At 40.3% G+C, this 26593-nt stretch overlaps 1 protein-coding gene and 1 long non-coding RNA gene across 2 annotated transcripts in view; one reads left to right on the forward strand and one right to left on the reverse strand.

Annotated features, from left to right (window-relative positions):
- LOC119494375 (complexin-1-like) overlaps positions 1-26593 on the reverse strand; it is a 63757-nt gene that overhangs the window by 6148 nt on the left and 31016 nt on the right. The window contains exon 3 of the mRNA XM_037780219.1: positions 5266-5441. Within this exon, the coding sequence (XP_037636147.1) occupies positions 5266-5441 (176 nt within the window). The remainder of the gene's footprint in view (positions 1-5265; positions 5442-26593) is intronic.
- On the forward strand, positions 5285-6747 carry LOC119494376. Its single transcript, XR_005208185.1, has 3 exons — positions 5285-5486; positions 5666-5727; positions 5825-6747. It is a non-coding gene; the product is annotated as an uncharacterized LOC119494376 (long non-coding RNA).

Genomic DNA, 26593 nt, shown 5'->3' on the forward strand with positions numbered 1-26593 from the left:
TAAATTTGGGTTTCGTGCATGTGTTTGTGTGTGAGGCCGTGCACGTGAGAGTTGCTTGGTCTAATTTGACCTTCCTGGATATTTTATGTCCCAATTACAGTCAGAGGCACACAGGCGGTGTAATGGACAATGCTAACGATTAGCTTACAAAACCCTGAGCCCCAACAGACTTCAGTTAAATCAAGTGTGTTTAAAGGAGAAAGAGCACAAGATTGCAATTTACAACATAGAAAGAACAACAACAGCAGCTGGGAAATCTGTTCCACCAGTACCTTGATTGTAACTTTCTTGTGCAATTTAAGTCAATCTTTCTTTCAGTAATACTAATGTAAAAAAGAAATTAAGGAATGCAAATAGAGTGCTGCAGGGATGGCGTATTTTGTAGGCCAGCCAGGAAGTAAGCATTGCATTGTTTCCCTCAACAAAAAGCCAATGAGATTTTTCCATTGGCTTTTGGATTATTGCAGAAAATAAACTCTGTGGCAAACAAATGTTTATGATACTTACACATTTTGATAAGCAAGATAATCTTCAGAAATGAACACCACTTTCGCCAGAAGTATAAAGTTAACGTTAGGCTACAAACAAACTACACCACGGTCACATGAGAGCGAGTATACACAACGAGACTAAAGCTAAACGTGGCTTTAAAGACACTTAAAAGCTTCAAAATTCACAAGTGGGATATTTACTGACATATATGTCATAGAACAAAAAGTTAAAATATCTTCAGCTTGTGTTAACCTTATTTTAAGGCGTCTAACTAAAAACCCATTCAAAAAAACCCATTGACTTCCAGACAAGGATACCAGAAGTGCTAAAATGCTAACTCGTGTCTGGGTTTTTGGACTCATTCCTGATCAAGTAACATAACCATACTAAAGTAATGTGATGATAACTGAGACATTTGTTTGACAGCTGCGCGATGATCGGAAATGATCGAAAGATCCGGAAGAGCTACTAAATGGAACTTGTGGTGAGATTGTTTTATCAACTGCAGCTTCGAATTTCACGAATTAACTTTCAATCCCAAGATTTTTATTTTGGTCTGGCTGAGACAGGCTGAGACAATTTACCACTAATGATCCATGTCAGCTGAAACACTGCTTCCTTAATTGAACATGAATCTTTTATGAATATAAACAGATGGAGAGTGGATGATATCAGTTCTATCTTCAAGACAATTTGTATCTTGTTAGCGTTTGTTTTGGAGTAATGGTTCTGGATCTGCACTGCTACTTAGTTTGTGCCTGTGTGGTCTTAGTTTGAGTAAAATCAATACAGTTGGATTGCAAGGGAAAAGGTTGCAGAGCACAGGAAGGTCAACTGGCTCAGCGATGGTGGATCATGAGGCAGAGATGTGGAAAATGAGCTGGACTCTTCCATGACCTCTTTGCAGCCCTCCCAGCCACACGTTAATGTGATTCTGGAGCAATAAATATCTCAAAGGAGGACGACTAGTTTCCATTTCCATTGTGAAGATGTGCACGGAGGCAGTATGAGCATCTGTGTGTGTTTTTTAGAGTGGAGCACTGGGGTTGTTGAAGAAACAATAAAGCAAAAAAGACTTTTCAACATTTTGTTTGTCATTATTCAAATTTGTTTGCCATTCATTAAAGTCTGCATCCAGCTCAGCTATCTTCTGTCGAGATAAAAGCATGTTTTTTTCCAAGATGTTTCGAAGAAATGCCTCCAAGGAAAATAGGAGTCATTCTTTAATGTGTGAGTGATGGGCTGAAGTCTTGAAAATCATTTGTGAAAGAATGCAGAATAAATAGATGAATGTTTGTAATGGAAGACGCTCAAGGCCAAAGCAACACTGACAAATAATAGCAGCTGGTTGGTTGTTTGACAGCTGCTTTAGATCTGGTCTAAGGAGGCTTTCACATCAGGGACCCGGGCATGGATCTGAATACACTTGACCCCAAGGTCCAGTTCGTTTGATTGGTGGGAACACTGTGTACCGTATCTGGGCAAGGATCATCGAAAGGGTGGTCTCTTCTCGAGTACGGTTCCAACACATTCTCACTCCCAACTTGTCAAATACCGCCACTTCCGTTTTTACAGGAAGTCGTGGTTGACGTTAACTTCACTGACTAACGACTCACAAGGCTGATGATACTGAACAACTCATTTGACTGACAATACTATCGAGTAACGTGTCTAACGACTGACGTGACAAATAAGTCAACGTTACTTTTAATTTCACACGGGACACAGACACTGGTCTCCTGGTTGAAAGTCTTGTGTTTGTTTCCACCACTCCTCCCGCCCTTAGCGGACTCTCATGCCTTTAATACTACGTCACTTGCTCCGACCGTTGAATAACGCCACGGTTGGGTTTACATTGGAGTTAGTACTCTGGTATGATGCGCACAAGGTGTGAAAACCAACTGTACCAAAACACAGAAGTGGACTGCTCTTTAACACGAATAGCAGTCGGCGAGTAGAGGCATTTCTCAGTGCCGAAATCTGCAAGGGCGATCTTATCCTCTGAACTGCACGACCATGGCTGATAAAGTAGGATGGCAGGCGAGAGGCTCATTCTTGACATTGTCTCCAATATACAAACAAAAGAAGGCATAATGTGAAGCTCGACTCCATGTACAAGCTTAGGGTCTTCCGAATGGTGCAACATTACTAATGTGAAAGCTGAGCAGAAGGGGATTGCAAAGGGGAAGGCAATCACACTCGGGCACGGTACGAATCAAATCGATCAAATATTGAATCAATATGAAAACGCCCTAATATTTTGCTCAACACTGAATTTGAAGGATTCATCCTCCAGCCAGTGAGACCCTTTGGGCTGCATCTCCTCTAAGTTCTTCATCCCGTCAGCTTATAAGATGCTGCTTTCTGATTCTTGGTGTTAAAGCGCAAATATTTTTCCTCAAGAATAATGCATAAGCAATAAATGCCAAACCAAGTCCTGCTATAACACTTCAGGGCAATATTTGATCATCAGGAAGCTGCAGCAAATAAAACCGTCGGTAAAAGATAGAACAGAGATTATATCTAATACTTGGACTCATCTTCATTCTTGGCATATTTATGGCTTCAATAACAGCAGACCAGTTTAACTATTACCCATAATAAGAATGCTTTTATCTTTTTTTGTGTAAGACATATTTATACTACAACTATAGATACCAGATTTCAACTTACACAGTAGTTTAAGCAGACAGCTCTTTAGCTTCATTATTTGATATTCCAACACGGAGATGATTGTCATTTATCCATCTTTACCATAATTTCTGTAAAAACAACATCATCATTTGAAACTAGGCACCTTTGCACAAGAATTGAGAAGAGAAATGTTTCTTCCTGACTTTATGACAGAGAAAAACATTGGTGTGATTGGTTGATGGATATCTCTTCTGTAGCTCCGTCTGCTCTCTTGTTTGTTCTCTGCTTTCTTTCTATGCCGCTCTGTTTTGTTCTCTCGCAATCTGTCTCAGTCAGTCTCTCTCTCGCTCTCAGACTTGTTCCACAGTAACAAAGGCCTGCGTCAGTTGAAGGGAAGACAGTCACGCTTAGTCAGCCCCTCTCCACTCGCTATAATCAAACACTCTCCAAAGATATGCTGTCATATCGCTCTGCCTCCCGTCCTCTCTACAAACTAAACTAAAGAACCACTGGGCATCAGTTTGAGGATCGGCTCTGCAGTCCAAAGATAACTTTACAAGGAAAAGTTTTAAACTGAGTTTGAAAGCCCTCAAAGAGTGTTCAAGTCAAATATTCAATGAAACATTAGCAATGTCAAGAGGAATGTTTGACCGCTAGCTGCAGACACTTTGATACCATCCATTAACAATTTATTGCAGATGAATTAAATAGTAAGAAAGAATTAATCAAAGACAAGATAATCTTGGGGAGACAACAAAAAAGGGTCAGTAAGACAAAAAAGTCCTTTTGAAGGTTTGAACTGAATTTCATCAGTTAACTGAACTGCATGCATCAAACTTGTATTTACGAACTTGACCAGTCTGCAATGGTTTAAAGCACACTAAATATATAAGAGAGGAGAATTATCTTATGGTAATCCAACTTTTTTTCTGAATTAGACATACAGTAGAAGCAACCCAGTCTCCTACCTATTAAGTTCATATTCAACTACTTTACATTGGCTAATTAGCAGCCCAAACGCCAAGACAAAATGTTGGCATTGTAGATTTCTGCAAACTACGGCTACGCTGAATGTGGACGTTTTTGCACTCGGTCAGAGAGGGAGAGAGAGAAGTGACGTAGTATATCAAGCGACCACTACTGAAAGTAACGTTGTATTATAACAAGTGAAAAAGTCCACTAAGAGTGGATGGGAGTGGTGCTGGATGGGTGAAACAAACACAGGACTTTCAACCAGGAAAGCTGTTGACTTTACACTTGTTACGTAACGTTGTTGTGCTTGTTATATAACTTTACATAAGAAAGTCTGCTAAGGGAGGTTGTTATTTATGTAAACTAGTTACGTTGTTACGTTATTTGTACACAAACCATGATATTTTTTCTAACCTTAACCAAGTAGTTTTGTTGCCTAAACCTAACCAATCGTTTCACAACATTAACCGCCAATGTGGCATTGCGTGTTTCTGCATACCAAGTTGATATGAAACGTATTTAATAATATTTTTTTTTGATTCAGAGACATCAACATTCAACATATCCCGTGGTTTGCAGAAACGTACAATGCCAATGTTTTTTCTAGCGACTGGGTTGCTAATTAGTTTTGGAGAGAACACGTGTTGATCCTAACATTACAGAACACTGCTTTAGATAATCTGTGACATTGTCTCTAGAAAGACATGTTGCTGCTGTGTTTTTAAAATTAAACTGAAATGTAATTCAATACCATTGCTGTGATGGCAGAAATCTCAGAGGTAAAAACTCAACCTATCTGCAAAAAATATGTCTACAATAATATAATAATTTAGATGAGTTTTAGAGAGAAGTTCTAATTCTGCCTGCTTTCATTGGGATTGGCAGTTAACGTTGTGGATTGAAACAGGTTTAGGCAACAAAACTTAACCTGGTTAGGTCAACTACGTAACCTGACTTCTTCCTTTGCACCCGTTATTACTACGGCCACTAAAGGTCAGCGTTGTCTTCTTGTATGCTTATCGGGGATCAACCATGTGAATAGATGATAACAGCATTCTGAACCAACTAGTAGGTGTAGCAGGCCTTCTAACCCAAATCTATGAGGCTGATAACTGCTGATAATGGCCATTCAATCGGCTGATAACATCCAAATACAAGTGTTTTTACCTTATCTCTGATGCCCTGTCGGACGCCTTCTCTCTCTGCCTCCATTTTTGCATATTTGGCCTTCCTCTCGTCCTCCTGTTGCCTCAGAGCCTCTTGCCTTTCTTCCTCTTTTTTCGCAGCATCGGGGTCCTTCTCCTCCTCCCCACCAAGCATCTTGCCCATGTCTTTGGTGGCCCCTGTTGTTGATGGTGACAGAGACAGCAAGAGAAAGAGAGACAAAAGTGAGAAATGAAACAATTGTCAAGCAGAAATCTTTAAATGAGTGACACCAGCAATTGACAGTAATTGCACATAATAGATCCCAGCTATCGGCTGTTGCTAAGCATTTGGTGTGCACAGTGGAACATCTAAGATTTGGATAATTCAATAGACATTGCTTTGTATTTCAATTCTCTTTCAGCACAATCTCAACCAAAGACAAAAGTGTCTTTGTGTCAAGTGTGACAATAGATGGAACAAGAGGTGAGAGCCACGAACATAAAAGACACTGTAATAAATTATTAGCAATTGTCTTGACTGCCTTTGTGCTGCTCACGTTGGCCTTTGCTATCTCCAACAGGAATTTACATCCTCATGCAAAGCGTCCACTTGGACTATGGGTCAAGACCTGAGAACAAAAGGCTTCGAGTGCTTTTGAAAGGATGGTAATAAACAGACACTGGGGCTCATGCTGCTGCTGATCCCATCTGCTGTCTGTACTCGTTAGATATGCTAAACAAGTGATCAAGCAAAAATGTATTTATTATTATATCCTATGTTTATTACAGCTTTGGTGTTGTAGCTTTGACTTTTGTGTTCCTTATTTGATCACTTCTAATGCTAATGATTCTGAAATGTCCTACCATCAGTTTCTTTTTCTGGATCAGAGCATTAGTTCACATTTGAAAAGTAAATAGTATGTTGTTGTTTTTTCAATGATGGTAAAAGAGAGTCTAGAAAGATGCAAGATGAAGACTGGTTTATTAAAATGCACTGGCAAAGCTGCCTCTGGCACTGACATCATAATGCAATTTGACTTCTTCTTCTGTCTGTGTGGAGCATCTGGTGTGTGCTACGGACATCAAATGACATGCTTCATGTGTCACCACATGGCCGGTGTGTTTTGTCCTAGCCCAGTATCCCTAGGAACTGCAAGTCCAGTGCCAATCTGGGAACAAGTATGTTGTTTATGTAGAGATGTGGAGAGTACGGGACTACAGACTACATGGCGTATAGTGATGTAGCGTAATGGCGTAATGTGTAGCCCATCTGACTTTCATGCGGGAGATCAGAGTCCTCATTCAGTTTTTTAGTTGCCCTCAAACATACATAATGTGTCACGACCACAACCACTCCCTAACATTAACCATACTGTATCAAACATGCACAGATGTTGCTGGGGTGTGCACACCGTCAACACTGTTGGAGCTGTCAGGACTCAGATGAAGCCATTTGCTGCCATTCATCACTCTCGTAGGCTACAACATGAAAACAACATCCACAGAGAGAGAGAGAGAGAGAGAGAGAGAGAGAGAGAGAGAGAGTCCTTCATCTAAAATATTTTGTTTTGTCAGTTACTGTCACACATACGGGAATAGATGCAAGTCTCCCCAGGAAACACAGACTCTCTTACTACCTTTATTTGATGCTTTATTTTAATTGCCGAAAAATGTAAAAGGCATTCCTTTTGTAAATGATAATGAGAAACTTAAACCAGACGTAGACAAACATAAACATTCAGTTATACTATGCTTTCTATGCAATAGACGTTTACTCCCTTGCTCCATTTTGTGGTACATGACAGTACTCTAACCAGAACATACTCTCATTACTCTCTGAAAAGGAAGAACATAGTCTGTTCAGCTGCTTAAGTAAAACCCTGAAAAAACAAATGCTGGTTTTATCTTTTAAATTATAACAACTTGAGAGTCTGTACTTCAAATCAGGAAGTTGCACGGACTAATCTTGAGTGTCATCCTGCGTGTTGAGCTGCTCCTGTAGTGCTCTTTGAACATTACCTTTACACTGTGTGCTGTCTGTGTGCTCTCACCCCAGAGGCATTAGCTCTTGTTTCCAGCTCGGTGGCTGGAAACAAGCCAGAGCTCTAACAGTGGCCCGACGCACCCTGAACCCTCGACTGTGTTCACTTCCGACTCGCAGGAAAGAAATTGATTTTAACTAGACCTCCTGGACCACACCGGGGCTAATTTGAAATACGCCTGGCTCTCTCCCTGCCCCGAGTCCAGCACACTTCCTTTCACTATTAGCGCCTGTGTCTGCGCTCTGGTCTGTACTCGGCTGCCTCGGGAGCCTCGCAGGCTCTCAGGAGGAACAACTCAAAGACACAGCCATATGCTTCAGCCGTGAAATTGATGAGACAGCGATGACCTTGAGGATCTTGGCTGCAGTCCGATCTTGCCGTGTTGAGCCCCGGTCCTTAGTCATACTGAGCCGGGTGACTGCTAATTAATAAACAGACATGATGTTTTTTCATTAACTCCTTAGTGTGCAAAAGACATGACATGTTGGCATGTTAAGAATGAATTATGTTCATTATCTCTAGGCTTTTTTATCTCAGTTTAACATTTGTAAAATATACAGCAACATGATCCACATAAAGAGGCCATTAGTCTGGAGTTGGGATTTTATCCAGTGCCAATGAAATGCAATTAGTGTATCACAAACCGAAAGAACGCGTGTAACGTTTCTTCTATTAAATCATAATCTCAACCACTGTATGTATGAAGTTATCAGATATATAAAGCATTAATGTTTATTCTTGACATTGGAAAAAAGTCTTAACTCAAGGTCCACTTACAGTCTCATTAACAAAGTCTGATGAAGACTGTGAGATGCAGTTGAAAGTTTTAAAGAAAGAAAATAAGTAGATCTTGAGTTTTTGGTTGAACAGACATCGTCTAGAAAATTCTCTGGAAATGGTTGGTGGGATGGATGTTTTGATTTCACCTGATTGGTTCCTTGTAAGTTTCATCACTTTTCTCTTCAAAATAAAAGTATCAGAGGAGCAGTCTCACCTATCATCCTATTATTCTTCTGCATCTAAACGCTGCACTCTATGTTCATCATCCTCGACATTGACGCTGGTATTGTTTTCACCTTGTGAGCCTGTGTGTGTGTCATCATGGCAAAATCCTGGAGACACCTACTGTTGTGGGAACTACCACAGAGGAGGTTTTGATTACTTTGTATTTATATGTCTGTCTGTGGACAGATTTTTTCACAGCAATAGCATCACAAGGTGTGTGGTTGAGATCAAAACAAAGGCAGAGTTTGAAGATGGGTGTGGTCTGAGCAAGTACGAGAGAAGTAGGGGGGTAGGAAGTGGGGAAACGGATATTGGCCCAATTTGGCGTCATTTCTGGTGTGATGCCATCGCAAGATGGTCTCTATAGTTTTTATTATATAAATAATTGGTGAAAGTTACTTACTCTACTGTGAATAAGTCCTGAAGAAAGTCTAAATATAAACCATGTTTTCACCTTCAGACATTATTCATGTTGATGTTAATCACAAATGGCGGCCTCATATCAACCCTCATCAGTCTCATCTCCATACACTCTTTTCTTCACGGTTCTGCAGCTGAACCCTGACTTCCCTGTTCTGAGGGAGAGCAAAGAGTTTCCCTTCAGGGACCAAGAGACATTGTGGTTTCATTAACAATTACACGTTTGTGTATATTCATAAAGCAGAACCTTCTTGCAGCAACACTCATAAGAATACGTCTTAAAGAATCTTTCTGTCTCTCTGAACTTTGCTTCCAGGCCAAACCAAACTGATGAATGGGCTGTAAACTTTCTCTTTGACTTGTTGCTGGTAGCTTGAGGAGATTTCCCAAATCTTGTGTGCATAGCAATCTTTACAGAAGCTTTCTTCTTTTGCCAAGCTGAACAGAGAAACTTTTCAAATTATGACATATTGAACTTTAGAATCTGCAGATTGAAATAAAAATAGTACAATATGATGACACGCGAGTAGGAAGATATCTCTCTGTAAGTCTAAGCTCACACGAGGTGTAGCCTATGGCATGATCTATTCTCACCGTCTCAAAGTCTATAATATTGGGTTACAATATGGATATAAAGTAACATTTGTAACATGAAAATAACTCAATCTGACAATCTGATTAATCTTGTTTTGTTACAGTTGTATTCTAATTAATAGGAGACATATCTTTCGGTACAAATCAGCTGTAATATCAGACAGATACACCTCTTATCTCGGGTCTAATGCTGATGATGTTTACCAACTGATGCCACTTTATCTCTTGTATTTCACATGTTGTGGAGCCTCTCCCAAGCCTCCTTATGCCTAATCTGGATGCTCAGGGCTAATTAGCTCATCTGATTGTGACAAAGTTGCTGTGTAGAAAGCGTTAGACAGTTGTCGTTCCCTAAAGCCTCGGTGTCATCAAACGCTGCAAGCTGTGGAGTCTGGGAGCGGTAAGCAAAGCGAGAAAGCTCCAGAGGAAAAGCTGAGAGTCTCGGCTACAGTTAGAAAGACACCGAAACATAGTCTAAAGTACTTAATTAGAAAGCACAATGAAGAACTCATCCCTCACCACAATGAGAGCTGTACAAGGCAACTTGTTGATTACTTAAAAAGCAACTGCTAATAAATAACAAGTCCTGCTATGAGACATGATTAATCTGAACCCAGCAAGCTCACATTTGACCTTTCTCAACATTTAACAAGTCTGCAAAGGTATGTGAAGAACCGGGCTTTCAACTAACTCCAATGTAAACCCACCCGCGGAAGTGATTCAACATAAGGAGCAAGTGACGTAGTATTAATAGCGTTAGATTTCAGGGAGGAGGGAGGGGTGGTGGATGGGTCAAACAAACACTTTCAACCACGAGAGCGGTGATCGTGTCTCATGCAAAACTAAAAGTAACATTGACTTATTTCGTCACGTCAGTCGTTAGTCACGTGACTCGTCTGGATTGTCAGTCCTGTGAGTCACGTGAGTCGCTGATCAGTGAAGTTAACATCAACCACGACCGTTTCCTAACCCCACCTAAGTGGTTGTGTTGCATATAATGAGCGTATATTGACACGCCATCCCCGGTCCATCCAAATGTAACGCAAGAGGGGTACCCCGTGCGCCGGCCTCCGATGCCGAGGGGCACTGACCAAGTGGCGGTATTTGACAAGTTGGGAGTGAGAATGTGTTGCACTAACAACTCTACAAGGTAACATGTAACTAAATGGGGGTGTCTTTGACATGACTCAAGAAAAACACTGTGAGGCTGTAATGCTCATTTTATAGAAAAACAAACTTTGATGTGATGATGGTGCTGGATAAAAGTCAAGAGCATCACCGAAGTTCACAAAGACCATGTCTGCATCAAATCACATGGTAATCCATCCCACAGTTGTCGAAACATTTCACTCTGAACTCCAAATGTCAACCTGATGGGGGTGCTAGGAGTCATTCGATTCATCCTCTGGGCACCATGAATATCCGCACCAAAGTTCGTGGCAGTTCATTCAATAGCTGTCGAGGCATCTCACTAAAACCAAAAAATGTCAACCTCATGTCAGCACCAGATGAAAACTCAATAGTGCAGCAGGCTTCATCCTCTGTGGATCATGAATGTCCGTGCAAACTTCCATGGCAATTTAGCCATTGTCATTCCCAGAAGCACGCTGCTAGGGTGGCTAAAACCATGATTTAAGTAATTCCATTACTACACAGTACAAACCTAACATGCTTAGTTACATCACTTGCCTTTACCGTGGAGAGCTAGTTAGCCATGCTAACTCAGTACAGCTCTAAAGGGACTTTTTAGGTCAGCTGAGGCTCGAGGGCTAATTTTAAAAGTAGGAGAAGGATTTCTCTGCCGAGTTCGAGTCAGTAGGAATTGAAAAGGGATCAGGGGGAAGTTTGGAAGTTGTGGATGGTCGGGTCACGCTGCGGATTAGACTGGGCAGAGTTACATAAAAGGCTGGCTTTAGATTTGGAGAGCGTGTGAAAACATGAGGAGAGAGTGTCTGGAAGTATCCGTGGTCCTCTGTGTGTGTGTGTGTCTGTGTGTGTGTGTGTGCGTCTGTGTGTGAGGCTCCGCTGGGTGTTAAAGAATGAGAACAAAATGTACAGCTCTTAATTCCCACTATGCATCTGTGCAAGTGTGATGTGTGTGTCACAGCAAGTGTGCACGTCCGCTGTGTGCTGTCAGAGCTGAGAGTATATCGAGTGCGTGTCCTCCAGGTGCATTTTGGCTACGAGAGCGTTCAAATTTGTGTGTGTGTGTGTGCCTGGGTTGCATGTTTCATGCTGATGGATGAGTGAGACCACAGGAGAAGAGTCTCCTGTGGAGCCCAAAGGCACACAATGAAGGACGGAGAGAGAGAAAGAGGAATGACAAAAACAAGGACAGAGGAATAAGGAGTGAGTAAGATTATTTCCACCACAGGACAGCAAATTAGACGGATCGATACAGAGAATGAGAGTGACAGACGAAGTACAAAATCTATAACAAGGACAGATAAAAGAGCACTAGAGAAGAAAGCCGAGAGTATTTAGGAAAGATAAAAGAGGAATAATGGCTAGAAAGAAAGGACAGTGAAGGGGAACAAAGTAAAGGAAATAATGATGATCGAATGATAATCAAGAAATCCATTTTGTTAAAGTTGAGAGGAAGGGAGAGAAGATGCAAGGAAATTGACAGATAAAGAAAGATGACACAGGAGGGCACAAAAAAGAGAAAAGAATTTAGAGAAAGAGAGAGATGAAATAAAAGGACAAAGGTGTCGAGAGAACTAGAGAGAAAACAGAAGATACTGCAGAAAAAAAGGAGTGATGAAGAAAGAGAGAGGAAACAGCAGGACCAGCTCAAGGACTCTGTGTTCCTGCTCTCCCATCTGTCATCGGTCCTCAGCAGTACCTCGGCTCTAGACCGGGTCCCCACGGGCCCACACAAGCCGTCCAGACCATCATAATCAGCCTCTTGCCCCGGGCTAGGAGGAAGGTGGTCTCAAAACCCATTGGAAAGACCACCAAGGGAGCCTCAGCGTATAAAGCAGAAAACAACGTGACTGAGTGCAGAGAGAGAGAGCAGACTGAAAATATTAGCTGTGTTTTTCTGTCTCCTAGTGTCCTCTGTGAGTTGCATCGCAAATCCTTTAGTTGGGTTTCAAGACCACAGTGTAGACAACAAAAAAAAGCTCTACAGAGCTTCTTAACCCCTTTTAGTGATTTCATTTAGTTTTACAGCACATTTACTGTATGGTCTTTATTTATGGTTCTCAGCAAACAAGCTCTGACTGTACTCTACCTGCCTAGCACCAAACAGCCGACAGCAAAGTTAACCACGAGCTGGTAAACTAGCACCTAAAGAGCCAGATATTTTTTTCAGGCGTTGGTGGAGAACAAAACAGAGCTTAAAGGAGAGTGAATATAGGATTTATGTTAATGCTAACAGGTGGACAGAAACATAACTCCAATGGATGCTAATGTTGCGCCGTGTCTACTGGATGTGTAAATCCATAAACGCTGAAATGTCAATCAATACAACCTATAAAGTCATTTTGGAGTGTTTTGGATGCTCATTGTTTTACATCCCTTTTCTTTAACTTTGACTGTGTAAACTGAAAATGAAAAGGTCCCTTTGGCCCAATGTGCCTCTGTGGCCGCTATGCCAAAAAAGGTCTGATTTTGCGCCAATGAATGTCCATGATGAGCACCAGCGGAGGCACTACACTATGTGACCTGACACATATCAACAAACAAACTAGCGTGAGCATAACGGTTAAAGCTACTACAAGGAACTTTCATTTTGTGTTGATTTTGGCGGCCCCTGTGGACAAAAACGGTAGTGTTTCTGAGCACCAGAGTCCCTTTAGAAAACCTCTTATTTTACTGCAGCAGGGTCTGACAGTCTACACCGCACAGTCCTGGTTCTGGTTCTACCGTGCCTCCTTTCCCTCCAGCTGGCTCAGTAATACGGCCTGGATCTCCGACTTCAGGTCAAAAGCAGCAGCGAAGCCGGATCTGGGTCTGTCCGCCATAAATCATTCGTCTGATTTTTGCGGGGAATCGGACCAGATGACCAGCATTAAGAATGACTGTATAGAAATAGCCAATCTTCTCACTGACGGTCTTGTTTAATTGTGTATGTCATATAGAGGCATCAGTATTACATTGAGACTGTTTCATAACCAGTTAAAAGTTCCTCACAGTAACTTTAAATAAAGATGTCTGAAGTTTACTCTCCAACTGAGAGGATAGTTGATGATTAGGAAGTTATTACATTCACTTTCAGAGAAAGAAGGATGCTACAAATAGTTTAGCCATCATCACATGTAATCAAGTTTCCTCATCACCTTGTGTGCAGTTTATGGCTTTTGAATTTGCCTTGACTGGATGAAAAGAAGATGTTGCAGAGGTAGAAGGAACCAATCAGGTATCAGCGTGGGTGTTTTATAAAGTGACAAAAACATGTTCACATCCACATCTCACCAACTTCTTAAAGGTTATGTAGATGTCACGGTTGCATCGCGCTGCTTTAAAAGATCCGTGGCTCTGTTTCAACTCCTACACAACGTTTTATCTATGTCAGACCTTGAAATACGAAAAAAAAAAATATTTGTTAAAGCAGCTCTGAGTCACTTTTCACACTGAGCTGTCTGTGCTGGTCCTTGACAACTATTGACTCAATCAGGGAGACTGGTTTGGCTTCTGGAACAGTTGTCCTTGGAGAGCTCTAACAACACTTTCGGTAAGAGAAGAGGAGAAAGCCCTGCACAGGGTAGAAAATTGCTTCTATATCGCCAAGAGTGACAAGCTGACTAGGGAAAGATTATTTTATAGCTGTATGGTGCCAAGTTCAATCTCCTCTAAAGTGTCCTTGAGCAAGCTACTTCCTTTTCATTCCCTGTACGTTCACGTTGTTCAGAGGTCGCCTTTTAAAAATGTTCCTGAGTAGAAAACTGAACGGCTAACAGTGTAGTGACCTAATTTTATCGAAGTGGCTTTAATGAAAACTAACAGTATAACACTAGAGAGATAGTATGGATTTTATGTAGCAATATTTTACTGTTAGTAAGGGGTTAATATCTCTTCTTGTGTGTTGCTTCATTTTTTCATTTGTTTATCTTTGAAACTACATTATATTCTTTTGAAAAATTTAAATTAACTAGGAGCAAACAGATACTGTACACATCTATATTAACATTGGTTGCAGGATTTCTCAGTGGAGGAATTTCTGAGGCAACACTGCATGTTGAAGGACAGGGAACGTCTGCTCGTCTATAATCCTTTGCAAGGTGAAAAGAAAGAGCTTATACCCTTTCCCAACAAAACTAGAAAAACTAGATTTATCTTTCATGTTATCTCAAAAGGCTTCAGGACCGTCATCATTCTTGATGACACTCCTTAACTGAAGGAGTGTGTAATGTGAAAGGTTTAGCTTGTACTAACAAAATACAAAAAAAGTAAATTTTATTGTGGGACTTTTCTCCAAATTGAGTCTAAAAACTAACACGGATTGAAGAAGAAACAAACCAGAGTTAACTTAAAAACTATATTGAATTTAAAGCACCAATAATCTTGAACATGTAGGTGTAAGAGTGAGGACTTCAGCAGCAGAGCAAACTTAATAGAGGAAGCGTGTCAGTAGTTGAAGTATTTGGCAAAGCGGACAGAAACGCAGGATGATTTTTTATGAGCTGGAAGTGAAATGGAAAGAGGACACTAAGTAGATTCCTCCCTTCTCTCCACAACATACCCCAGCAAATCTCTGGGGTACATGGGAAATGGAGGCACATTGAGGTACATCATTCCTGTGCTTTATCACCCGTTCGCAACCATTATCATTGGGAGACAGCCTCACAGGGTCTGGCCTTGGCGATGAGCGAGCAGGGACAGGGCACATTTATCACCTCTGAGGGTGGCACCAAGGACGAGGCAAACCATCCACACACACAGACACACACACACACACACACACACACACACACACACACCGAATGCAGGTAACCACAACGCACTATTACTTGTGGATTTCTTAGCTTATCTTAGTAATATGTGCAGACAAAGCACATTGAACTAGATAAATGATCATCACTATCAATCATGAAAATTAGCAAATAATTCAAATTGTACATTAGATTGGAAAAATCTGAGACAAGTTTATGATCAGAAAGATACAAATCCCAGTAAGCTTTGTAAAAACAATCCTAAGTCATAAATCATATATAATATTTCATCGTAAAACTACAATACATCAAGCAAAAAATAGAGCAAAATGCAACAATTTCCTTTGATTTCACTTTAGCAGTCACTTTCATCATGTGATGCTCATTATATGATAAATGGCTTTGTATGGGATTTAGGTCTAATAGCTTCTTGTGGCTCTTCAGATAAGCACTGCTGTATGTATCTGTGTTGGAGCGTGCTCTAACAACCCACGACAGCTCGGGGTGGCACGATTGGTTGCGTGCCAAAGATCATGGAGAGCTATCGCAGAGCTTCATAAGCAATTACTCCAGAGTCACTGCAGTAATGAGTCATGGAGGCGACACTACGGCAGGCTAACCCTCCACTGGCGACACCAAATACTCACCCACCACAGAGTCATGGGGGAGGTGAAACACAGGAAACACTTTTTATTTATATTATTAATCAGTGTTAGAGAAAGAAAAAAACAAATAAAATGTTAATCACATCTTTTTTTTTGGCATTAGGAATTGCTGTTCCATTTTCACTGTTCACAGTAACTGATTTAACATAAAGACTCTTTAACTTAGTTTTTGCCCTAATAAGTAAGTTTGGAAAGTAATGTAATGTTTACACTGTCACATTCATGAATGGACTAGGAAAGTGTTTTGATGCTGTAGGGCAGGGGTCGGCAACCTTTTTGATTTGCCATTTTTAAATTTTCTCGTTAATCAGTGTGCCATATCAACATAAAAGTTCCATCGCATCTGTAATTTTCAGATTGTGTTTATATCAGATTGCAATTATATAAAGAGCACTCTACAAGAGGGCCATCCTTGCCATCCTTATGAAAAACATCCACATCTGAGTTGAAATCCTTAACCCTACCAACCTTCCACTAATGTTGTTCATCAGCAATGAACTTAACAAACTAACCAATCAGAGGCAGAGTAGGGCGGGTCTTTGCGTAATCAAACTACCTTGAAAAACAGGCCGTGCAACTGCCAATGGCTGTGAAAGAGGTAATTTGGCATGCAGATGAGAGGGCACTTCAACACGTCCAAAAAAACTCTCCGGCACACTTTTTGCTAGTGTGCCATTGGTTAAGCTACTGCTGGAGGGTCTTCTACACTTTAATCAATACAGTATGTTGGTTTAAGGGATCAATGAAACCACACAAAGGTCAAGTAAAGGGGCATTTATTGTGTCCCTGTGCAGCAAATTGTTGTTTAAACTTGGTAATTTGATGGGAATGTATGATGTACATCAGGTAGAAGTATACTTCAGTAAATGCAGAAACTGCCACATGAAAAAGTACAAAGAATTTGCAATGTAAAATTGTTAATCAATAAGATAGAGATTTTGTGCATGCTTTATGACTTCTACATAGAGTATTTATACTGTATTGTTGTTAAATTGATCTAGGGCTTAGGGATAATCAATCACAGGTCAACAAAGCTGGTCCACATGTAAGCAGGAGGACATGTGTGGGTTCATACAACACATGAAACTGTATAGCATAGTAGTGAGGTTAGATTATCGATGCAAGGGTTCAACCTCGGTCATGAACATCTGACTGCTTCAAGCTCTTTGCTTTACACGGCTGACCCTGACCACCATTTCAACAAAGGATAGGAGATTGTTATTTTCCCCATCCTGCTGGGATCAATAAAGTATCAGACGGTACTTTGAAAGCATAATCTTACAGCAGGGTTTTCTTCCACAGCCTTGTCTGGTTTTCTGATCCCTGCGTGTGCTTGCATTAAAGGAAGTACCTAAGAATAGCCTGCTAGACGGCTCATTAAATACTTCTGTGAGAGACCGAGGTATTAATGCAGACTTTCTTAGCATAATGAAGAGTTGTGCAAAGTGTTTGTACATTCAAGGGCAACATTAATGGCAAAGTTTTTGTTGTTTTATTGTTTATTACTTAAATTGAAAACCTCAATCATCGAGAATGGTCTAGCTGCAGAGCTCCAGGCTCGGGCCCACCTCCTCTGTCGGACTCTTTCCGTTTGCGAGATCGGAGAAGGAATTGACTTCTGAAATGATGTACGACAGCAGCCCTGTCTCCTAAAATGTGGAATTACGTTTCGAGGGAAACATTAGGTCACGAATTACGTTTGTTTTTGACGTATCACAAGTACGTATCAAGAGTGCGAAGGGGTCAGGGTTTTGGATGTGTCAACAAACACAGGACTTTCAATCAGGAGACTGATGTTCATGTCCTGTGTGAAACTAAAAGTAACCATTCACTTATTTGAATTTACGTCTGTAGCTTAATAACGCAACAAACACTATTTTAAGTCAAATTATGAGTTAAGCAAGTAGTTTTGTTGCGTTTTCCGTTGTGTTTTATTTCAATTTAAAAATCTACCCTCAATAGGCTACTTTATTTATTGACGATAAGCGTGATAAAACAATACAATGCGCAATATAATACAGTGACTTGTAAATGTTATTTATTGATAAGGAAGTGCACTAATCACACAAGATTTTCCACTTTAACACACATGATTTTCTACCATGGTCCTGACGATGGAGATGGGTGCCAGAGCCTGGAGCTCTAAAGAAATCAACTCATTCTGATGGAACGGTTTGTCTTCCTGGTCAGAATTTGAATACTTTTTAGTTTGTAAAAGTGTATCAAATACTTCCAAGATGATGGGAACTACCTCCTTTCACCTGTCATTTCCCCTCAGAGTTAAAATCGTGTGCATCTGTCTTGACAGTTCAATGAGCTGGATCAGGTTAGTGATCGCTGATGGTGTATAACCTTGGAAGTAATTCACATGATATCAGTCTGAAAAAACAGCCAGAGAAACTGAGCTTATGGTGTCTTCCAGGTGTTCATTCTTGGTCTATTACAACCTTTTCTTCTAGTCTAAAAGAAATACACCAAGTTAGCTTCACATATCTTCACATTTCTGTGTGATATTGTGTTTGATCATTGTCCGTTTCTTAACCTTGATGTTACTTCATGCTGTTCCTTCAATACTTTTTGTGTTTGATCGTTCACTGTGAAATTTCAGTCAATAATTGGTAGTGAAGTGTACCCAAAAACAGCATCTGTTCCATATGTAAAACAAACAGCAGCTGCTGACAACCAATGACGACAAGCCCCTGAAATATCATGTCCCTGTGGTTTATTATCCATATTTTAACATAAGTGGGTCTATTACAGCATCTGCTATTATAATTCAAAGTCTTCATAATTTTAACAATGTTAAACATTTGTTAGTAAACAAAACATAAAGTCCCTACCGACTTTTTTGCTGTAGTCTTTCGATGCCACGTGGAAGTTACAGTTTCACTTCAGCTCTCTTTTACAGTTAAGATGCTAAAGCTTACTAACAGGCCAATTACTGTAGCTTTATGGAGAGGCTTTTATGTGACAGAGGAAAAATAAAACAGATGGGCTATGAAGGTACAATGGACCTGTACAAGATCTATAACTAAGGTATCAGACAAACTCATAGCCCTGTACAAGATCTATAACTAAGGTATCAGACAAACTCATAGCCCTGTACAAAATCTATAACTAAGGTATCAGACAAACTCATAGCCCTGTACAAAATCTATAACTAAGGTATCAGTGAAAGCAGTTTTTATATTAAAGTTATTTCTTTGAAGCTTTATTTTAACCATGCATGTCAAACAATCCAATAACTGAGACCATGTTAGTCCACTCGTACAAATTATTCAACTCTTTTTGTGTGCTGCTGCTGTTTGTTTTGTTCTGCCAGGTCGGATACCTGAATGCAATTATGTCCGTGTCAGATGTGACAAAGTTTTGCTAAACTCTCTACGGAGCTGAATAATTGCTTCTGATAATTGCATTTAAGAGGATCAGTGCACAAGTGACAAATAACAAATAAATAATTGGATTTCTCAACTAATTAGACAACAAGAAAGCTATTCATTGATAAATATTTAGGGATTTTTAAGCAATTTACATAACAAAATGCTTTATCTTTTCACAAGTTTCTCTAGAATGAGATGTGTGTGAAAGATCTCTCTTACTAAAATAACTTCTTTGTTATCATCGATTTCTTTTGCGCGGTGATTCATTTTATCACACCTTTACCTGAAAATCTTCACACCCATTTGTATTTGTCCTATTTATACACTTCCTTCATACCTGGGATTTGACTTCTAACACCTTTGAATCCTAACATACCCGAACTAATTAACAGGTTAACTAATTAACAGATTAATTAATTTTCCCACTGTTGCTGCTCTGTGTGCAAATAAAACATGTCTGAAACTGAACTTATCCTAAAGGGATCTACAGTATGTCCCAACTCTTGTGGATAACTGAATAAATGCAGCATTGAATAATGACACTTGACATATTTATATGCAGTATATATATATATATATATATATATATAGTAATCAATTTATCTGGGAAGATTAGGACTGTTATAATAACATTTTATTCTACATAGAATGGCTGTTAAAGATTCCTAGATGAGAGGCCTGAAGTTAAAAAATGAACTCTTCCACATGCATGAATGGAACAGGGGATTTGCTTCATCCGTCAAACGCGAGCTATGTTTAGGAGAATCCATCAATCCTAGATTTGCATTTTCACCAGTATTTCCCACATGACTACAGATGCTAATGCGGCTCCCTCTTCAGCTCTGCAATAAAATCCCCACCATCATCCACACAACTAGATGACTCTTTCACATTAATACTGTAGCAGCTTCTGACACGGCTCCCATTTTACACAATTTGCTGATCTCTCATCTAGAAATCAATGATGCGATCGTTGCCATGATGACATCCCTATCTGTTTGATAAGTAATGTCATATAAAGGCTAAAACAGAGAGAAAGGATATCTTGATGTTCATTTAAAATATATATGAAACACCACTGGAAGTCATAAACCAAGCAGTGAGAGGTTAAGAATCAAAGCCGCCTGCATTTCTGTCTCGCTGAGCTGAAAGAGAAACGACAGTCATTCATAAGCTACAGAGTTTTACAGGCTTGAGTATTTCAGTGTTACGTACTTGAGAGTTCTTCGCTGAGTTGTTTATTTTATTGACAAGGAATTATTTAGGACACCGCAAAAAGGATAATTCGGTCTCGTGGATTTGAGAAAAAACATCCAACAAATAACGAGTTACAGATGGAAAATATGAAATTCAATTTGAAACTTATTAGCCAAAGTAAACAGAAAGTCTAAATTGAATCCCAAATTGCAGCACGACCTTTGAGGAAAGTCATCTTTTCAAAACTTGGAGCTCCTTTGAGAGCACTGATGCTGCTGTCACCTTCTGAAATAGGCATGAAAAACCCCGTGGAGTTAAGCTGGCTGAGATGCTCCTCGGGTATGTATGCGCAGCATTATGCATACACATTGATCCCTGAGACCCTGAGGATCTGCCTCCCTCTCACCCCCCAGTTGTGCTTTTAGCGCCAATTTCGTCTCCTGCCTCTACGCTAATATCAGGAACTCTGATTCAACCCTCTAGGCCTCCTGATGGCTTTGGAAAGCCACAGTCTGAATTAGCTCGACGGATCTATGGCTTCCCGCTACGCATAATCAGCATCGCCTCATCCTTCCCGCCACTCTCTGAGTATACTCATCGATCACGAGGGGGGGAAATCTGATTTCAATGATAACTAACACCATTACTCAAACATGAGATTGCGCCGACCTCCGCGCCGTCACCCGTGGCTCGGATTTGTGCGGCTTTGGAGCTTTTTGAGCGTGTGAAATATGAAAATGCAATTCATGCCGATCCCTCTCACAGCTTGAGTGGTCATGCAGGAGCAAAGACATACAGTGCGTACATACAGAGTAGGGCTGTGGAGCTCTGCATGGCTCAGAGTGGGTGGCAATTTCTAGATGTGCATATACAAGTGCTAGAAGAAGCCTGCCGTCCTGTTTTGTACAATCCACATCTGTTAAATGATGTTGTTGGCAGTTAGATTGTCAAATGGCTTCACACACACCCGCATTTTAACACGCCATATGGCAAGTGATGCCATCAATGCTTGGACCATCAATGAAAACAAAACTAGTAAATATAGCTGTCAGACACTAAATGTAGTGGAGTTAAAAGGACAGTATTTTACTTGACATGTTGTCAAGTAAAAGTACAAAGTATCTTAAAATCAGTGATTAGAAAGGAACAAATAAATAAGTACATTTAACCAAGTCATTTTGTGGAACTTGTATTTGAGTATTTGTATTGTATACATCTACACCATTACATTTCAAGAGGAAATATTGCACATTTTACTCCACTAAATATATTCATTAAAAGTTAATAGCGGAAGATAAAGAAGACAGAAGATAAAGACACAAAACCCATGGTGTATAACCACATTAACCACCCGGCAGTATATAACGCTGGTAAAATTAGCTCCACAGGGACCATTATTCCGCCTAATGAGTGCTTGATTTACGCATTTTTGATACTTAAAATCCTTTACAAGCACCCACCTTTCTTTCTGCACAAGCTGGAAAATGACAAAATCAAATGGTTGTTGCTCTTAAACCTTTTTAATTACAGCAGAAACCTCTTTTTAGAGGCGTCTCTTTGGAGTTTACTTTCAAAAAGTCACAATTAGTCCAAGTAATGCTTCACTAAATTTGCAGAGGCTCAAACAAAAAATCCTCACCTTTATATGTTCTATTTTATATGCACCTGAACATTTGTTAAGAAGTAATTTTCACATCCTGAGCCATCTATGTCCTCATAAACCACAGTTATAATCCTCTGTTTTAAAGCAGAAGAAGTAGACAGGGCATTTTAAATGTGAAAATCAAAATGGGATCATATCTTTCCCTCGTACTCACTTGTTATATCTCCTGAGACCAGGTGTTCCTCATATTTTATACATTCAGCGAGACTTTGTGAGCACAAAAGAAAGTTACAAACCCTCCAGTTCAAAGCCAAACCTGTCCGAATACACAACTCGGACTGAGGTGAATAAAGATGCGCTGAATGTGTGAGCATCAAAACAGTTTTTTAAAATCTAGTCACGGAGCCAGCTACAAACTCTGATGTGAAGTTCCGCTTCTGACTTATTAAGCCATCATCCCTACTGGAAGCATAATGACAGCTGATAATAAAATACAGAATTGATTCATGCTGTGAATAAGAGCGTGATGAACAATCGTAGCCTCTCTCTCCTTCAGCGCTATAAAACCCTCCATTGAAATGATGTGATAGTATATAATAAAACATTTCCTATCCTTTCATAAAGGACGTTCACATTATTTCTCAGCAGGCTCATGAATTTGCAGCACGCTGTTAATGATACAGCGTCTTTGTGTTATTACTTTTGTTAGCGTAATCAAACGCATGTAGGGCCCTATTATGAACCACGGCTCTCACTGTGCTCTGTGACCTCTCCGTTCTCGCTGCGCTTTTCCATCTCAGAGAAAATTAAGAACCTCTCTGTTCAGCGCTTGTGATTTTGTGTTTGTTTTGCTGTGCAACATGCAAGTGCAAATTACCCTTAACCCTCCTGTTACCTTCAAATTTACTAACATCTTTTATCCTTGGGGTCAATTTGACCCCAGCAATTTAAAACTCCAGAAAATGATTATAATTAAAATTGTTACCCAAGTTTATGTGTCAGGTACTTTATGTTTGTTTGTTGACTACCTAAATAGCCCTTTAAATAAAACAAAATTTGTCATCTCAAGTATATGCTTTTCGATTGATGGTGTTATGAAGAGCTCAAATGCTGATTTTATGTCTTGGATCCACGACTGTGAAGGCTTCCCAGATGCTTAAATACTGCACAGCAGTTAATAATACAATGAGACAGGATTTTACAACCCTGGAAAGTCATCACAATCACTCTATCCTTCATCTGACTCAACTGGACCTGGTCTTGGACTTGACTTGGACTCGATTAAGTTGGTCTTGAGTACAGCCCTGCTTGCACATATCTGGCCAACAGTTGCACTGCGTTATGGCAAAATTCGAGCCAGGATTCGACTAGATTGCAACCTGCATTTTTTTGCCAGGGCGTCTTGGTTGGCATGCACTGGATTTGCAAAGCAATTTGCTTTTAAATGTGCTGTTGATGGACCTAATAGTCACACAATGCACTGTGCAAAGAAAATAGATGAGCTACAGCTGCAAAGAATTAAAGAAGATAGCAACGACATGTTTTGTATCATTTCCGTTTAACATTGAAGTGCACTGATTTCTCATTAGCAAAAACACAATAGTTTATATTGTGTATACAAGAGTATTGTATGGAAGGACATTGTAACTACAACAAACTGAAGGCTTTTACCATGCAATAAACAACAAATAATAAAACACTTGGTCATCAGTTATTTTTTCATCCATCAAGGATGGTTATATGATGTGCCTATTTCTGGAGGGAATTTAGCATTTTGACTTTCACACCAAAACAAATGCTCAACATTTTGGCTCACACTTTTCCTCTAAAAAAAACAACTCTTACTTGTAACGCTGTGTGAGTGACAAGTAGGTGTAGTTGAGAGGAATTCAACTGCACAGTTTTTGATTACCGGGTTTTTCAGGCTGTGCTGCATCACTAACCCTTGGAGGAAGCTGCAAATATCAATGTCAGATATTGAAGGTAAATCAGATACATTGAATGCTTTTTATACTAAATGTCCTGTAGTGCCCTGAAACCTGTCCTGACCTCCAATTTGAGAACCATTACTATAACACATCCAGCCAGTTAGGTGTGAAGTGTGTGACTGACTGCAGCAGAAATATCCCATCATGCCTTTTCCTTGACTGATTTTCAGTCGTACCACACGCTCTGGCACACTTTCATACTGTGGAGATGTTGGAGTGTTTCTAGATGTCCTCTGATGTTCACCAGGCGACCAGACCCCTCCCTCTCCCACAGCTCTTTCAAGTTCTTCTCATGCAGGCAAAGAGAGCGAAAGAAAGTGTAAGAAGTGAGCTGAGAATTGAGGTCAGCGTGGGGATTCTCGGCAAATTTTCCGTGGCGACGAGGCACTCCCTGATCTCCTCTCTTTTCTCCCTGAGTTTCAAGAAAATATAATCCCCATGTGATGGAGGAGAGAGTGAAGGAAGGTGAGAGTCACAAAGACACAGGGAGAAAGTGAAGCGGGGAGGATGAAAGAGAGAGAGGGGGAAAGGAATGGGTATACAGTAGAGAGAGAGAGAGAGAGAGAGAGAGGCTGAGAGTTGATTGTCGCCGAGGAGAAAAAAGGAAGTAGAGTGTGACGGCGGGGTTCGCGATGCTGACTCATCCATGCCAGTGACCTTGGCTGGCAGAGAGCCGAACAGAATATCAATGTTTTCTCCTCTACAGTGGAGATGAGACAGATGGGCCACACTTTACATGGTCTTAACCATGTCTGACAAAATCTGACAAATCTGGTTACAATAAGCCTTAGAAAGAATCTCAGGGTTTTTGTAACAAAGCTTTTGTGGTTACACAGCCACAGCTGGCTCTATCATGGAGGCCCGTTGGTGAATTAGCAAAACTATGGTGCCATTAATTCTATATGGTAAATGTTCGAATAACGTAGATTCGCAAAGACACATTAAAAGTCGATGCCGTCAGCCCGGCTTTCTACTCCTAAAAAGCGTTGTAGCACTGGTTAACCTATAAGCAAACCATTAGCTAGATATATGACCAGCAAGCCAATGGCAAAGAAACAGATTTTAAGGTTAAGATTCACAACTAGCTACTTACTGCTTCAACCCGTTCTCACTCCCAACTCGTCAAATACCGAAGCTCGGTCAGTGCCACTCAGTGTGTGATACCGATGCACCGAGGCATCCTTTAGTGTCTGTATGAGACGCACCAGGTTTTTGACTAGCTCCGATCCACGTCATTATTAGATGCTCAGAGCAACTGACGTAGTATAAAGAGTGAGAAAGTCAGCGTAGGGTGAGTGGGAGGGCAGGTCAACAAACACTGGTGCTGGTGTTTTGATGGTGTTTTTTCTCACCCTAACCAAGTAGTTTTGTTGCCTAAACCTAACCGCGACTGTTTCAGAACGTTACCCATGTGTTACAATGTTAACTGCGACCAATTCACAACGTTAACAACATGCAAACCTTCTGCGTCAAGATACTACGCAACAGTCTGCCCCAAGTGTCATTGTAGTGACGCCCAAGCAGCAGACAATGACTATAGGAATGAGATCCCGTTGTGGTGATAATGTTCATGTCTCTCCAGCTTGAATCTGGCCTGATAAATATATCTGGTTCAGCTATTTGGACTGTGGGTGGATGACTACACTTCAGGTACATTATATGTGTTAAAGTAGTTGTTTTGGTGAGCGTACGTTCTGCTAAAAGCGTCCTTCAGCGAGACACTGAATCACCTCCAGCCGCTGTTTTTCTGATGTCTGACCTCAGGATGGAGGAAGGGCAGAAAAACTAAATCTAGTGAGAAAGGTATTTTATTATCACTTCTATTGTCTTGCCTTCATGACGCCAAAAAAAGTCAATCAAATCCGATGATGAGTCTATTTCTCTGATCCCTGAAGAACAACTGTACAAAAACACATTTGAAAGCTCCTTGACTATAGATGGATTGCTGATGCATCATGGGAGGCTGTCAAGGTGAGGTCAGTGAGGACGCTGAGAGGTATTATTAGACAGAGAGGAAAGATGGATGTAGGAGGTTCTATTCCTCAGAGGGAGAATCATTAATGCGGTTTATTATGTCTTCATTATGAACCGTGATTAAATTAGCACATAAAAAGAGGAGATTTTCAACATAAAGCGGTAGATTATATGTTGGTGTATTTAACCTGTGTTATCCCACTGGGGAAGTTCATATACAGGTTCTCTGTGCCAATGTACAACTTCCCACATATTAACTGTATTTTTGAGTTACAGAGGAAGTTACGAACTAAAGGGGCTTTTGGGGCTTTATTTTGAAATGAAGACAGAAGAACAGGAGTCACAGAGAGTGTAATACAGAGAAGAAGAATTATTTTACAGTAACGAGTGCTTTTTTTTTGTGCAGACAGTCGATCCTTTAACTAGCACAGAGGATTATCACAGGCAGAATGATGCTCAAGGATTTGTTTGTTTACAAAGGAACAACAGATATGACCCATTATGAAACAGTAACTTTTATATCTTTGTCTGCTATACAGACACCTTGTCTTGCTAAGTGCTCAGGATAAAAAAGGACATGCCAATAAATTCTCCACGCAAGAAAAA

This window comes from Sebastes umbrosus, chromosome 9 (genome assembly GCF_015220745.1).
Source record: "Sebastes umbrosus isolate fSebUmb1 chromosome 9, fSebUmb1.pri, whole genome shotgun sequence".
Taxonomy (NCBI): Eukaryota; Metazoa; Chordata; class Actinopteri; order Perciformes; family Sebastidae; genus Sebastes; species Sebastes umbrosus.